The 17,524-nt window shown below is 38.7% G+C and overlaps 1 protein-coding gene across 1 annotated transcript in view; it reads right to left on the bottom strand.

Annotated features, from left to right (window-relative positions):
* LOC113521053 (microtubule-associated serine/threonine-protein kinase 3) overlaps positions 1-17,524 on the bottom strand; it is a 94,766-nt gene that overhangs the window by 32,847 nt on the left and 44,395 nt on the right. Inside the window, exons 4-13 of the mRNA XM_052895031.1 lie at positions 16,409-16,545; positions 9,239-9,314; positions 7,188-7,291; positions 6,097-6,219; positions 5,198-5,323; positions 4,649-4,730; positions 4,139-4,243; positions 3,143-3,307; positions 1,758-1,876; positions 179-316 (exon numbers count right to left, since the gene is read on the bottom strand). Coding sequence (XP_052750991.1) covers positions 179-316; positions 1,758-1,876; positions 3,143-3,307; positions 4,139-4,243; positions 4,649-4,730; positions 5,198-5,323; positions 6,097-6,219; positions 7,188-7,291; positions 9,239-9,314; positions 16,409-16,545 — 1,175 coding nt within the window. The remainder of the gene's footprint in view (positions 1-178; positions 317-1,757; positions 1,877-3,142; positions 3,308-4,138; positions 4,244-4,648; positions 4,731-5,197; positions 5,324-6,096; positions 6,220-7,187; positions 7,292-9,238; positions 9,315-16,408; positions 16,546-17,524) is intronic.

The following is a 17,524-nucleotide window of genomic DNA, read 5'->3' as shown; positions in this document are numbered from 1 at the left end:
TTACTTAGTAAACAACATAATATATCCACATAAATCAATGAAAAGTTTTTCTATATTTTGTGGCGAAAACTCCCTAAAAGAGATATTCCGATCTGGGGTAACTTCCCCATGTACTCCGAAGTTAAACACCTCCACCCTCTGAAGGAGAACAAGGGTACTGTACTTTGTTTAATCTCACCTCTGCCGGGTCTGCTTGTGCTTGACGAGGTAGACGGCGCCGTAGGCCCCGTTGGATATCAGCTTGATCACCTGGTAGTCACTCTCTGAAGGCGGCGCGCCACCCGAGCCGCCCGGCGGGGACACCCGGCCCCGCGACCTGCATATGATAACGTTACCCGTACTAAGACCATTACATTTAGTCCACGATGCATATATATCGGATGGCGGTGTGTTTCTTGATAACTTCACCATTTAAATGGCAATGGATTTGAATATTGTATTAATGTGAAATATATAATTTTTGTGTTAAAAATTTCATAAGTACACACAGGTCGCCCCCAGCGGGCTGAGGCGCACAGTCAGCCTCGCGCTCGCGTTTCAGCTGCTCAAGATTAAGAGTCCCGAATAGTTCCGAAACTAGTCAAGCTTCCTCGACCAAATTACACGTAAGTTAAACCGGTAACCATTACATTAAAATATAAATTCAAATTCATTCATTCTTATTCTTTTTTTTTTTTTTATTTTTTTTAAACAACTTAGAATGACAAACAAGCTGACGGCCCACCTGATGAAAAGTGGTAACCGTCGCCTATAGACATGAGCAGTACCATGCACATAACAGAGTATACTGTTGCGCCCATGATACCCCCCATGCGTTGCTATTCCTGAGGACTCAGGTGTTATTCCTCTAGTAAATTCAAATTTTTATGACTGTTAATTAACCAAATTTCTTCATATATAAATTATAACATGGCATATCATACAAGTCTGTACCGGTCTATACGAATAAAATTTGTTTGTTATTATACTATTATCTTCTATACTTATAATAAATCTGTAGAGAGGTCAATTCTGTACATGAAATATATTTCCAAAATAACTATCAGGGGGTGATTAGTGATCGATACTGATGCCAAAAATGCAATCAGTAAAATTTTTGTCTCTATCTGTATGTTTGTTATAGAAACAAAAACTACTCGACGAATTTTAACGAAACTTGGTACAATTATTCTTCATACTCCTGGGCAGGTTATAGTATACTTTTCATCACGCTACGATCAATAGGAGCAGAGCAGTGAATGGAAATGTTGGGAAAACGGGAGAAGTTACTCCATTTTTAATCTTCCGTCGCGTATGCAGCCTTAATGGCCACTTTTTAAAATGTAAAAATATCCACCTGTGCGAAGTCGGGACGGGCCGCTAATAATGAAATAACTTTAAAAATTTATCACCCTGAATTTAAAAAAGAATATATAATATAAATATATATAATAATCTAATTACATTTATATATATATTTATATTATTTATATTTCTTTACTAAAAATCTATCTATACGCATGTACAATTTGTACCCGTGCGAAGTCGGAGTGAATTGGTAGTATTAGTATGAGCAACATATATATATATATATATATATATATATATATATATATATATATATATATATATATATATATATATATATATATATATATATATATATATATATATATATATATATATATATATATATATATATATATATATATTAAATTTTGGTAGAAGGACAGTGTTGCCCATTCTGCCACTAATTAACAGTAAAACGAGTAACATACTTAGATGGTGAGGAGGTCTGCGGGGGCGGCGGCGGTGGCGGTGCGTGCAGCTCCGCAAGCGGGTCCCGCGAGAGGCCCAGCTTGTGGATGATATACTGAGGGATATCCGTCGTTATACCCTAAGAAATAAAGGTCAATATTAATTATCTACTTTTTCATTCCTGAAATATAGTTTCTCAAATTGAGGAAAAGATTGTTAGTAATGCGGACTACTAGTCCCATTGGTATATTCATAGTCATATACCCTGTCTGGCCGACCTCTACGTGGAGTCCCCTGGAACCCATCGTACTAAATTCCATGTGTATTTGGAGGATTTCCAGGCGCTCGGGGTCGAACTCGAGGCACTCGAGCGGGCGGGGGCAGGGCGGCAGTACCTGCATGTGGCGCGCCTGGCCCTCGGCGGCCTCGAGCAGGCGGTAGAAGCGCTCGGGGTCGAACTCGAGGCACTCGAGCAGGCGAGGCAGGGCGGCAGTACCTGCATGTGGCGCGCCTGGCCCTCGGCGGCCTCGAGCAGGCGGTAGAAGCGCTCGGGGTCGAACTCGAGGCACTCGAGCAGGCGAGGCAGGGCGGCAGTACCTGCATGTGGCGCGCCTGGCCCTCGGCGGCCTCGAGCAGGCGGTAGAAGCGCTCGGGGTCGAACTCGAGGCACTCGAGCAGGCGAGGCAGGGCGGCAGTACCTGCATGTGGCGCGCCTGGCCCTCGGCGGCCTCGAGCAGGCGGTAGAAGCGCTCGGGGTCGAACTCGAGGCACTCGAGCAGGCGAGGCAGGGCGGCAGTACCTGCATGTGGCGCGCCTGGCCCTCGGCGGCCTCGAGCAGGCGGTAGAAGCGCTCGGGGTCGAACTCGAGGCACTCGAGCAGGCGAGGCAGGGCGGCAGTACCTGCATGTGGCGCGCCTGGCCCTCGGCGGCCTCGAGCAGGCGGTAGAAGCGCTCGGGGTCGAACTCGAGGCACTCGAGCAGGCGAGGCAGGGCGGCAGTACCTGCATGTGGCGCGCCTGGCCCTCGGCGGCCTCGAGCAGGCGGTAGAAGCGCTCGGGGTCGAACTCGAGGCACTCGAGCAGGCGAGGCAGGGCGGCAGTACCTGCATGTGGCGCGCCTGGCCCTCGGCGGCCTCGAGCAGGCGGTAGAAGCGCTCGGGGTCGAACTCGAGGCACTCGAGCAGGCGAGGCAGGGCGGCAGTACCTGCATGTGGCGCGCCTGGCCCTCGGCGGCCTCGAGCAGGCGGTAGAAGCGCTCGGGGTCGAACTCGAGGCACTCGAGCAGGCGAGGCAGGGCGGCAGTACCTGCATGTGGCGCGCCTGGCCCTCGGCGGCCTCGAGCAGGCGGTAGAAGCGCTCGGGGTCGAACTCGAGGCACTCGAGCAGGCGAGGCAGGGCGGCAGTACCTGCATGTGGCGCGCCTGGCCCTCGGCGGCCTCGAGCAGGCGGTAGAAGCGCTCGGGGTCGAACTCGAGGCACTCGAGCAGGCGGGCCGGCCGCGCCATGGCCAGCACCAACCGCGTCACCAGCGGCGCCACCTGCGCGCCCGCCTCCGCCGACTTCTCGCGCGTCTGCAACCAACAACCACACATCGCTTCATTACTACAGTACTGATCCCAGGGGTGGTGAAACGAGAGAGGAAGCGCTTGCACTTGACAATTAGTAGACAAACTTAAATATTTTTTTTAAACATATAAACATATAAAGAAAAAAAAATCTATTTTTATCCATCCAGACCAAACAAACGTAGTTATAAAACAATGACATAATTTTTTTTATGATTACGTCTACCAACGTGACTGTACAAACAGAGGAAGACTTTGTACAAAAGTCGTTTGCTTGGGCACCTCTATCCCATTCGTGTTTCAATCGTGAAACAGTTAGGTGTTATTCCTCTGAACCCTGTAAATTCACGCCATATTCGCCCTTCAAACCGTTTCGGTTTGAACCGAAACACAGCCATGCAAACAGTCCTCAGGAATAGCAACGCATAGGATCATGGGCGAAACAGATAGGTTATGTCCATGGTACTGCTCATGTCTATAGGCGACGGTTACCACTTTCCATCAGGTTTTTTTGTCATTCTATGTTGCATAACAAAAGAACACTGACGGCCAAATCCGTGAACATTGGAAACTGCAGCAATGTATTAAAACTACTACACAATTAGTATCATTTTAAAAACCAAAAATATTACCCTAAATTTTTTGAAAAATATTCAATTTATTTTTTATAATAAAATAATTATTTTTTTTATAATATAAAATTGTATTTAAAAAAAAAGGGTTGGTATCCTCACCTTCATTGCTATATAGTGACGAGATACCAATGAATGACAATAATTTGAAGTTAAAGAAAATCAAACAATAAAACCAATGACTGTGCAATTAATACAAACTGACCTCCGCCAGTAACCGGTCCAAGCTGTCCGCCATATCGTAGAAATAGCTGCTGGTCACCTGTTTGGACTCGGATTTGTGCAGGCAGTCGCGAGCCATCTCCAATACCTGCAACGCGAAAAAAGAGATCATTGTTACCCAACTTAAAAAAAGAAAAAAAAATTGTAGGTAAACATTTATCTGTCCTACTAGAAAGCCTATGTTAATTTCTGTATGTATGTATACGATGATACGAATCCTGTTTCCTACAGGACAGGCTCAGCTTAATATAGGAATAATGATAAATGCTGTACTGTAAATATATTCCACTTAGTAAAAGTTTAACCTCCTCTCTCGTACTTTTTAATGAGTAATAATAAAATGGTCACCCATTTCATCCAAGTTCATAAATTTATTTTAAAAAGGGAAAAAGTACAAAAAAAATGCCTTCAGGAGGCGCAGCTTGATGTTAGGAAGTGGTATTGAACCAAGTTAGATATTAATTACAGAGAGGACAATCACAAACAAACCCACCTGTCTCTGGACAAATCTCTCTATCGGCGGCCGATCTGGTTTCTTGTCTAATTCGGTCACTTCTTCTATCAGGGCTCTCAATCTGAAGAACAATACAAAAAGCGTTATTCGTTTTACTTAGAAATAATAAAAATATATGAATAAGCTTTAACCCGCGACTTCGCGTGACCGGAATAAAAAGTAGCCTATGTTATTCTCCAACCAATATAGTATGTGTATACTAAATTTCATAGTAATTGGTTAAGCCACTAAGACGCCAAGAGGTAACAAACAAACTCACTTTAACATTAATAATATTAGTAAGATAATTAAGTAGTACTGAGAAAACTCTATATTTTGCTGGACCAAATCGGGTAAAAAGTTTTTGCGGAAACCAAATCGGGTAAAAAGTTTTTGCGGAAAGAAAAACTGCTCAGAAACACGTAAAATCCGCATTTTTGTTCTTTCCATATCTACACACTGTTCCTAGCTGCCAATACAAACGTTCTCAATGAATATTGACGTCAAAGTAGACAGAACGACATCTGGCGTATTTAAGAACAAACATACTTGTCATCCATGGCTCGTTGCGCGGCGGGGAACCTGGCGGCGAACAGCGCCGACATGGCCGACACCGCGTCGTCGCGCGCCTCGCCCGCTGCGCCCGCGCCGCCGCCCGGCGACCGCGACGGCGAGCTGCCACAATAATTCAGTAACAATTAAACATTGGGTCCCACAAAAAAACCGACTTCAATTGTGACAAGACCAGTTATTTTTATCTAAAAACTAAACTACTCATTCAATTTTGACAACATTTCTATGGAAACATTCTGAAAGCATATCCTTTCAGATAAAATCTGAATTTTCCAAATCGGTTTAGAACTTAGGGAGTTATGAGGTAACAAAAATAAAAAAAATAAGACCGAATTGAGAAACTCCTTCTAAGTCGGTTAATAAATAGTCGCCATGTCTCTTTCAGGATAAGCAGAGAGCACCGAGTGCTGAAGATCCCTTTCCCTTACTGGCATCTTCCACTTCATGTTCTTTCGGAGACAGTTGCTCCTCTTTCAGATAGAACACGATCAATGTGGCCATAATCTCAAGAATTTCGGTTAGGACTGACTAAACGCGACGTTAACTTTACAATTGCTATTGGAGGGTATTGTATTGTGGATGAATGCGGTGCATACTGCGTGTAAATGTGATGGGTATTGCATGTGAGTGCGGTGTATATTGCATATGAATGCAGTATGTACTGCGTGTGAATGCGGTATGTACTGCGTGTGTATGTGGTGTGTATTGCGTCTGGGTGCATCGTATATTGCGTGTGATAGCGGTGTGTATTTCGTGTGATAGCAGTGTGTACTGCGTGTGAATGTGATGTGTATTGCGTGTGAATTGCATGTGAGTGCGGTGAGTATTGTGCATGTATTGCGTGTACTGTATGTGAGTGTGGTGTACCACGTTACCTGAGGCTGCGCGAGCGCACCCGTCGAGCGGGACTCTGCGGCGAGGGTGCACGCGCCGCGTGTCCGCTGCCACCGCTGTCTGACAGCGACGCCCAGTTGTTCATGCCGCTGCCTTGCGAGCTACTGCAGAGGGTACAAATAAAAATATTACATATTAACAGCTATATTTATACAGTCCAATTAACAATAAGCAATAAGATATTACCGCAACTGTACGCTTAATAATACGTTTAATACACCAGAAGCCAACGTAGTGATGTTACAAGTTTTTGTTATTACGAATTGCAATACGCGGACACGAATCAGACAAATGAATTTAGATATGCATTTTTCAAATTTAATATTTAAATAATTAATATTTTATTTGTTGAATTTGTTCCACAATTAGAGGATTACCAACCCTAGTGACTATAAGGAATGTCGACATGACCCTGTCATGTCGACTTCCACGTGGTCCCACCTGGAAACCATCGTGCTGAATTTCAGGTGTATTTATCACTATGACTGACCTGCCTTTTCATTCTCACCTATCATCCTTCACTGGTGCCCCGCCAGTGTATACCGATAGTGCGGGCGGGGTAGCCCATTATCATCCATTAAAAAACCCCTAATGACTTAGAAAAATCCTGAATAACATTACCGGACAATTTCACTACCAAATTATGTCACATTTTTAACTGAAACTTATTGGAGGAGAAAGTATTGTCGACAACAGTCTAGCGACTTCATTTCAATGGACTCTCGTCAGACCGACTTCCACTCAGTCCTCGTTAAAAAGTATCTTTTTTTATACTAAAAAGATAGCAAGCGAGTATGCAGCTCATTTGCTGGTAAACAGTCGCTGTAGCCTATGGACTGCATATAGCCTGCATTTATCGTTCTTAAATCCCTCTGAATTCATTATGATGGTCCAACTAACCTGGCTCCATCCTAGCCTGTCATCTTTCGCTGGTAGCCCCCCCAACATGTATCAACAGCGCAAACAAGGTTACCATTATATTTTCACCTCCTTAAAAACCGGGATATACGCAAGCAATTTACAACAGCTAAAAAAGACAAGAGTTATAGAGATCATGTAGCAGTTTAGTTACTTGAGCGAGTTCTGGTGTTGGTGGCAGTGGGGGCAGGGGGCGCGCGGCGGTGGCTCGCACGTCGCCTGCACCGCCAGCAGCCTCTCTTGCGACGAGCATTGTGACTGCAACACGGTACAAAATGATAAAAAGACACATACATATCTAAAACAGAGCAAATATTACACCAACAAACGTACACATACAAATGGTAGCGGAAGTAAACAAAAAAAAATGTAATCACCAATCAATATATTAATATTATCTACTACTCTCATCTTCATGTATAATACAGTATATCTTATATATATATATATATATATATATATATATATATATATATATATATATATATATATATATATATATATATATATATATATATATATATATAATATAATATAATATAAATTTTAGTACTTTTTTTATACAACTTAGAATGGCAAACAAGCTGACGGCTCACCTGATGGAAAGTGGAAACAGTTGCCTATAGACATGAGCAGTACCATGGACATAACAAAATATACTGTTTCGCCCGTGATACGGAAACACAGCCACACACAACTGATTCACGGTAGAAACACGAATGGAACAGAGGTACCCAAGCAAACGACTTTTGTCTCCCTCTGGTATGTATGTATATCAACTATTACTAGTACCGCATTCGAGTATTCTAACACATCCCTAAGGTTGACTGGGAGAGAACGCTTTTAGCATTAAATCTGCCCCGTACGTATACATGTATTAATGATAAAATAAATAAATATATTGAAAGGGAAATAAGTGAAAGAAAATTTTGTTATTTTCTTTTCTAGATCCCAAAAGGAGTGACCAAAATTTCAAAATGGGCTTACTACTTGTTCGACTTAGAATATGCCAAGTGAAATATCACGTCCGCGACATCACTGCGAAAAGACTCCATATAATTGCATATATTTGAAGGCTTTAATCGATCCATTCATATAAATAAGGATATCATCATTGTTGCAATTCAAAAGGCTAAAAACCGGCTAAGTGCGAATAGAACTCGCACACCGAGGATTCCGTAGATACAAATTATAATTGAAACATTTACAAAATATATTTTTTACGATTTACATATTTACAAACTTACCAAATTTCATGACTGATGATCATTTGATGAACATTTGCAAGAGAAAGAAACTTATGGGGATAGGTTTTTATTCCCTTGCAAATGTCAAAAAATACTCTACAAACGACCGTATAATTGATTCCGTCGATTTTAAGGTATGATTTTTTCACAAGGGATTGCAGACTTATGTATTTTATATTAATTTCAACTCGATGCCGTCACGCCTTTCTGAGAAAAAGGGGTCGGACAGACAGACGGACTACAAAGTAATCCTATAAGGATCCCGTGTTCCGTTTTCACCTCTTAAGGTACGGAACCCTAAAAATCATTAATATTTAAAGCATATAGGTAATCAATTGATAACCATCTCACCGTTGCGACTGGCGGTGACTGACTGTATGCCTTCCGTGATCTGATTTCTGATATGATATCGCTATATTTGTATTATTTTGCTTTCGAATGACATAATCGTGATACGCCATCGTAAACAAGATATGACCGGGAGGAGAAGAGACTGTTAATAATAGGGATCGGTATCCCCATTACTAGCAATATACCCTGTCAGGTCAATCTTGGTTCCCTTTGGAGACCATCGTTTTTAATCGAATCGAATTCCAGGTGTATTCATCACGATAGGCTAACTGACCCGTCTTTTCATCCTCACCTATCGTCCCTCACTGGTGTACCGCCAGCGTATACCGATAGCACAGGCGGGGTTACCATTTCCTTTTTCATCCATAAAAAAATCCTATGTACAACAGCATGAACATTACAGAGTACTCTGTAACGCTCGTGATACTCCTCAAGCGTTGTCATTTCTAAGGTCAGTGTAATGTCTCTGTACCCTGTAATTTCACCGTCAAATCCCACTCTTCAAACCGAAACGCGGCTATACAAGTACTATTGCTCCAAAGCAGTAACACAACAGGAGTACCCAACCAAGCAGACGACTTGCAATGGTGACAGCGTGGACACTTACTGACAAACTAGAGCTGCCTGGCGTGGTCCCGTAGCCGGAGGAGGGCAGCGACGCCACCGACCACCTGCGGCCATCGCTGCAAACAAACATTCACGGCATTCTAAATTTAAATAATTATAGTTGTGTTCAGGCGCATCACTAGTCAATCACGATCGACTTGTAGTAACGTCCCATCACTAACTGTAAAGATAAAATAAAATAAAGATAAAATAAAATACAATCGCTGCAAACAAACATTCACAGCATTCTAAATTTAAATAATAATAGTTGTATGTGGCGCATCACTAGTCAATCACGATCGACTCGTAGTAACGTCCCATCACTAATTGTAATATACATCCAAAGCCGTAAACATACCACAAAAAAAAGAAACAATCAATACGATTGTTTCTTTTTGTTTTTTTTTTGTCAAATTTTTTTCAAGGGTGAAAATTAGACTGTTTAATTATCTAGTTTACTATTAATTAATAAAAATATTGGAGTCAGATGTAATTTCATAACAAAACAAGAATCAATATACATCTCAAGCTAGAGCAATTGTTACCCGCAACTTTGTAGGTGTGACCAGTATAAAAAAAAGTAACCTACGCGCTTCTCTAATTCCTAAACTACATATACACCAAATTTCACGATTGTCAAAACGTTAAAGTACCAAGAAGTAACTAACAGACTCACGTTCATGTATATAATATTAGTAGGGATTTGTTGGACTGCTCTTGGCGAGGAGATTAATAATTCATTTGTATTTTTCCCATTATCTTCGGCAAACCAGAGGGCCTACCATGAAATGTTTTCCGAAATTTCGTATCCGAACGAAACAAAAATTTTATGTTAAAATTACTTGATATATACCGTTTAAAAATATTAAAAATGCTAAAGTATCGTTCCTTTGGACTTTTATGGTAGGATTTATGACAAATGAAATGTTAAGCTCCATTTACTGGGTCGATTTTGGTACGAACAAAAACATGAAATTGAGCACGAAAACAAAAGCACGAAAATTCAGAATTTCATTTCATGGTAGACCCCCTGAACCGAATTCTGTAGATACTCTGTACCCTGTAATTTCACTGGCATATTACCTTTGTTTGATAATGAAATTACAAGGTACGGACCAAAAGATACAGTAATGACCGTACTACATCTATATGGGGTGGGGGGAAGGGATTGTTAGTAATGTACCCTGTCAGGTACCACGTGATCCCCCTCTGGAAACCATCGTGCTGATTTCCAGGCGTGTTCATCACGATGGACTAACTGACCTGCCTTTTCATTCTCATATATCATCCCTTACTGGTACCCCGAAAGCGTATATCGTTAGCGCAAGTGGGATTACCATTTCATTATCACCCATTTTTTTTAATGAGTGATAATAAAATGGTAACCCCAATCGCGCTATCGGTATACGCTGACGGAGCACCAGTGAGGGATGATAGGTGAAAATGAAAGCAGATCAGTTAGCCCATCGTGACAAATCCACTAGAATTAACCACGATGGTTTCTAGAGGGCGATCACGTGGAGATCGACCTGATAGGGTGTATTGCTGGCAATGAGTCAGTTAGACCCCATTACTAACAATCCCATCCCGCTCCCCTTCCCCCATTATTACCCATTAAAAAAACGTACATCTATATGAGTACTTACATATCTTTACTCCTAATTAGGCAAGACATGTAAACATTAACAGATACCTTAACACCTATATTTGTAGTGACTAATGAAGTAACATAATTACTGCATACAGCAAAATAAACCCCAGTGTCATATTTGTTTGTTTAATATTATGAATCTTATCAAGCGGATAGTAAACCTCATTTGATATGGTACATTTTATTTCAATATGTCATATAATAAACACTTACATTATATAGATAGAGCGATAGTTGAGTATCAAAAACATGTCAACATTTTGTCATCTAATTTGACATTTGGCTATTTTTTTTTTTAATCAAAGCAATACGCGGCTTTTTTCAGTGTTGCAAGTAATTGATAAAAAAATTCCCTAAGTCTGATGGTTTTTTTTTTTTTTATTTAATGGAATTTGAAACTATTTTTTCATACACGAATATGTACGTTTTGCTTATAAATTAATATGGATGTATTAATTAAAATTGTGGCCATATACAATGATTTAAACATTATTTATGTTTATACTGAAATATAAATCAAAGTATTGAATAAAAAATAAGCATCATTACGAATCATTATGTACTGTTTATTTGTTCTTTCAAATATATTCGTAGGAATTTAAAATCTATTTTTCAATTTAACCTTGTAATATAAATTTCTCTCACATGCTTAATATAAGTGTACATACTGGTAAACTGACTTACGAACACATAGATAAGAAAGTTGACCTGTTTTTGGCGAAGTATTTGTATGGAGACACTCTATCTATATAATCTAAGAATAAACATGAAAGAACATTCCTGAGCTATTTTATGACTATAAAAATAAAAAAAAAAAACATGCATTATTCATAAAATTTTTACTCGATAAGAGGGTACATTCCGAAAATTATTTAGATGTGGCAACGTCGGAGTTATTTGTTAATTTTCAGTAATAATTGAACAATTTTAAACATCTTTTGTTTGATTTGTTTAAAAATGTTCTAATAGGAAACTAAAACGTTAATTATATAATACATTACATATAAATCTAAAAATCACTAAAAATTTTACCTACCTACCCTCATATTTTACATTGAAAGTTTTCAAATACTTTTTTGCTATAAAATTGTTAGTCATAACTTTATAATTTGGTTGATAAATTATCATTTAAATCCACTATCAAGACTTTTTTTTATTAATCAATAAAAAATATAAAAAATTAATGTATTATTTTTAAAAATTGACAAGTCCCACGTTACCACACTTAATAAAAAAGGATTGTCAAGTCTCTTAAAAGGAAGTCTGGTGTTTTGAGACTTCTGGCCTGAATTATTGTCGATTTAAAATTAGAACTACACGACGCAGTTACAGGTAAATATTTACTTACATACCTGATACACGTCGAAACGTCAACAATACAAAATCAGGTACGTAAGTACTGTTTAACTATAATCGCGTCGCTAAAAGTCCCAATTGTGAATTTAAAATATGTGTACATAATGTAATTATATATCAATAGGTCGGCCATATACCTCGAAACCAGAGATATAAAATACAGATAGATGACCCACCTAAATTTTTATTGGAAAAAAAAACGCATGCCAACTATATAGTCTGTCCCAATAGAACTTAATAGGTAAACAAACGAACAATTGATCTGATCAAAAGGCAGTCAGACCACTGATGTGTAACAATAGTACAAATAAAAAAAATATTAGCTAATTAAATATTTCGATTTATTACTAATTTAATTTAAAGTACTTCTGCGAGAATTTGTACAAAATTGGGTTACTATTTTTTTTATATGATAGGGCATCAAACGAGCATGCGATTCACCTTACATAAGGAATCACCGCAGCTTTTTTTTTTTATACTACTATTTAAGCATACTGCCCGTCTGATAGTAAACGGGGTTACCGTAGCCTATGAACACTTGTAACACCAAGGGTGTCACGCGTGTGTTGCTAACACTCTTAAAAAACCTTAATACGCCCTTTTTGAAGAACCTCAAGTCTATGGACATTTATGACACCTGGGAAGTAGCCTATGCATTGCCAGCCTTTTAAGAAGTATAAATGCTCTTCTTGAAGTTCCCATGTTGCATTTATTAGGAAATGCCGTGATTGGTACTCATCATTAATTTCTATGGAGACAGATTACAGCTATTTTCTAGTCCCAACAACTACGACTTACGATCCTAAATGCATTAGTATTACACACATTATGCAGGTCGGTTGCGGTTCGGCAAACGTGAACACAGTGTGTGGCGCCCGCGAGCCGCTCAGAGGGACAGGAATTACTTGTATATAGGTACACATTTATTACATACTATAAGCCAAGGGAATATCGAAAGTCACGTTGCTGAATGCTAGCAAGAGAGATGGAATCGAAATTAAGAAGAGATGTCGCATACAAGACGACAGACGACAGTAGCACAGAAAATGCTCCATCTATTCTATAGTTGTCATTATAACTCATTTGAAATATTGATTATATTTATTATAATTATTATTTAAAACTAGCGACCCGACAGACGTTTTGATAAAAATATGTTTGATTCAATATTTGATTGATTGATAATATATTAATATATATGATGTTTGAATTTGTAGTTATGAATCTTAGCAATATAATAAAATTGTAACTAGACCATCTGTACATGAAATATTTAAAAAAAAAAAAATGATGTGACGGGTCTTAATAAGAACAATAGAAGCCAATAGAATAATTTTAGAAATTTTGTCTTTGCGACTGTATGTTAGCCACACGCAAAAACTACTACACCAAATTGGATGCAATTTTCACAGTTGTATTCCTGAATATTTAACATAAAAACTGGGTTATGTTTTATCTAGATACGCCATCTAGAAGTCGTATTTTATTAATTTTCCTACTTCTGAAATCCACGCGTACGGAGTAACAGGCGAAAAAAAGCTAGTTGTTTATTATATGGGAAATAAAAAATAGGATTCTAACGTATTTTCGAGACTTTTTTCCAAATTTTCTCTACATAAAAACCTTCCTTGTACTTCAACGAATGAAAAAAAAAATAAAAAAAAAAAATACCCGAAATGGTCGAGCTATTCTCAAGTGCGCTTAGCAACATATTTAGCGATTCAATTATATAGACAATTGTGTACTTAGTTCCACCGTTGTTTTTTTTTTTTTTTTGTAAATTGTTTTTATTAATTATACACGCGACCAGTTATACATTATTGACGTACATATAAAAAAAAAAAAACTATAAATAGGTAAATACATTACTTCATCAAAAAAAAAAAAAAAACACAAACATATCATTTGAGATAAGCCTACCATAAATTTAATAAGTTACTTCAAACGAGTTAGAAAAACAACTGTTTTCGATATTTGTTTTTTCTTTTTGTTTGTTTTTTAAAATTGGCGACAATAGTTTATAAAACAAGGTAGATATGTTTACAGGAAGTCGTCCATTATAATGGCACCGCTGCGGTACAGCGAGCGTATCTTATAGGAAGACTTAGTGATGTCTAAAGTGACCTCCATTATGTCGTGTACTTAAAATAGTGTCGGGAGGGGGGGGGGGATATTGTAAGATGTCAACAAATCTTATTTTTCTAAGGAGGGGAAGTCAATGTAATGATTATATTAAATTTTTATTATTATTATGACGATATTAGCTGTAGAGCCATTTAACACACTGAGTCTGATTCTGAGGAGGCATTTATTTATTCATACATACCTACATACATACATATCTATCACGCCTGTCTCCCATTAGGGTACTCAGAAACAATAGAACGCCAAATGCTTCGATTCAAACAAAGCTCTTTCGCTTCTTCCACATTCATCAATCTTTTCTTTATTTATTCATCTAAGTATATACTAATATGTAAAGCAAAAACTTTGTAGCCCTTTATTTTTTTTTTTAAGACTTGGGGGGAAAGTGATTGTTAGTAATGGAGACTAAGAATCCCATTGCTAGCAATATAGCCAACCAGGTCGACCTCCTCATGGTTCCCCTGGAAACTATCATGGTTAATTCCTGATGAATTCATCATGATGGGCTAACTGGCCTGTTTTCATTCTCATCAATCACCCTTCACTGGTGCTCCGTCAGAATATCTCGTTAGCGCAGGCGGGGTTACCGTTCCATCAATATTGCTAGCAATGGGGCTGTCAAACCCTATTGCTAGCAATCCCTTTCTCCCCCTTTTGGTACGTATTATGTACGTGTATTATTACAAATATTGTTGTTATTGCTGTAATAATTGGAGACATGAAGAAGATTAAATCTTATAAAATAAAAGGCTCACTTATAGAGAAATCTATTTCGGTCAACCTTTAAGAAACGGAAAACTTTTTTATGCATCTTATAATGGCAAACAAGCTGATATAACCGTCACCTATAAACATGAGTAGTATCACAGACATAACAGAGTATACTGTTTCGTCCATGATACTCCCCATGCATTGCGATTCCTGAGGATTGAGGTGTTATTCTTCTATATCCTGTAAAACTCCATAAAATGTTCGGTGTTGTTTGAAATATATTATTTAAATACAACTGTGTCAGAGCGGTGCCGCTGTAACATTAGGAGAGTTATAATAACTACTGGAGGAAATTCAAACTTTGCACAATTATTGGAGCCATTAGATCACCACAAGGGAAAGCTACAATCAATGGTATACAAAACACAAACAAAGTTAATTCCAATGGTGGCGCTTTAGTCAACAGAGACGAGAACAGCATACAATTGTACACGAATGCTGTCGAGTAGCGAAAAGAATGGTTTCAAAATATTTTTACACGTGAACATTTATGTTAAACAAATATTGGAAAAATATGGGGTGAACGAGCATACGCTCGCTTGGTCTGAATCAGTGTTGCCAGATTGGAATTTTTTTTCGCAATTCCGGGTAAAAATATTCGTCATTGCGAAATTTATAGAAAAAACTGAAATAGGCGTAGAGCAATTTTAATATTTTTTTCACAGTTTTGGTATTTGTAGCCCATGTATAGCAGTATAAAAAATATTTATTTCTTTGGGCATATCAATAATACAAATAAACATATTGACATTATAATTAGGTTTATAGATATAAAAATTCAGTATTACGATTTAGAGCTGGATACGATTCAGGCCAATATTTGGGGACTTTTAAACTTAAATGATTTTGGTTGTACATAAAATATATCTAAGTTCTGTACTTTATGCAAATTAAATATATTTCCTTATACTGTTATACGCTAATCTAATAGAATATACTAAAGAAGCTACCATCTTTACAAGAGGTGGAGAAGTCACGAGTGTAGAGAAGTGATTTTTTTTTTGTTATTCACATAGTGGTTATATAGCGAAACGTAGTGAAAACTGACACAAATTTTTGATTGGGTAAAAGTTAACGAAATCGTATTAATCTGGAGAAAGGCTCTATGACATTTGGGTAAAAATAAAAAAAAAGCATCTGGCAATCCTGGTCTGACTTTGACAAGTCTTTATTATCGAAAAGCGCCACCAAGCGACACTCCGAGATAAACACTGTACATTCTGTATATTGTAGAACAAGTTCACTCACAGCTCCTTGCCGCGCTTCACGCTAGACGAGAGCAAGGCGTGGTGCAGCGGGTGCGGGTGGTGCGAGTGGGGCCACCGGGGGCCCTCCGCCGGGGACAGCGGTCCTGTGCCCGGGGAGCTGCATCTACCTGACCCCACCTGAAAGAATATTATCAAAAATATTTAACACGAAGTACGAGACCTTAATTTAACACAACGGTAAGAACAATCAAGATGTGAGAAGGAACTGTTAGTAATGGGATCTAGCGAACCCATTGCTGGCAAAATACCCTGACCTCACCTAGAAATTACACATTCTCCATGGTATATAACATGAAATACGCATTCATAACTTTATACAATGGCGGAGACAATCAAGAACTGGAAAGGGATTGCCAGTTATGGAGTCTGGCGGTCCCATTGCTTACAAAATACCCTGTCAGGACGATCTCCAAGTTTCCCATTTCAAGCTACAGTGATTAATTTCTAGTGTACTAGTCACGACAGGTCAACTAACCAGGCTTCATTCTCATCTACTCATATCATTCCCCACTGGTACCCCAGCAGCGTGCATTATTCGTAATAGCATTAAAAAAGAGTGCATAAAAAAGTAAGTACATTTAATTGTATGTCTTAACACGAATCAAAGCGAGCAAACATAATCCGTTGTACCGTATCCAATGTAATACTGTGCCTACCCGTGGATCAACCCGATGATGAGTCATAAGTCGTGAGTTGAGACCATTACAGCGGAATCAATTTGTAGGCGAGCCGGTTTTTATTGTATAAATCTACGACACTGACTAGGTATATACCTGCCAGTGTTTTTTTTTTGTTGTTTTCTTTTGTGATCATTATAAATTACAATTCGAGCAGTTAAAGGCGGTCAGCTCGCACTAGTCAGCGGACGGGGGACAACGATAGCGCGGACGATTTTGTCCGTAGCAATAGAATGTAATTTAATATCATAAAAATAATTGATATAATAATTAATTTAATCTAAATACTATTCTTAATAAGGGTGTGACAATAACGCAGTGTTGCCAGATTGGGTTCTTTTTTCACAATTATGGGAACAAAATTCGTCTATTGGAAAAACGGAATAGTCGATGAAAAACAATGGAGAATTTTGAAAAAA

The sequence above is a fragment of the Galleria mellonella genome, unplaced genomic scaffold (genome assembly GCF_026898425.1).
Source record: "Galleria mellonella isolate WM207_F2 unplaced genomic scaffold, CSIRO_AGI_GalMel_v1 utg261, whole genome shotgun sequence".
NCBI classification, from domain to species: domain Eukaryota; kingdom Metazoa; phylum Arthropoda; class Insecta; order Lepidoptera; family Pyralidae; genus Galleria; species Galleria mellonella.
The sequence above is the reverse complement of the archived record's forward strand: the minus strand, read 5'-3'. Positions and strand labels throughout refer to the sequence as shown.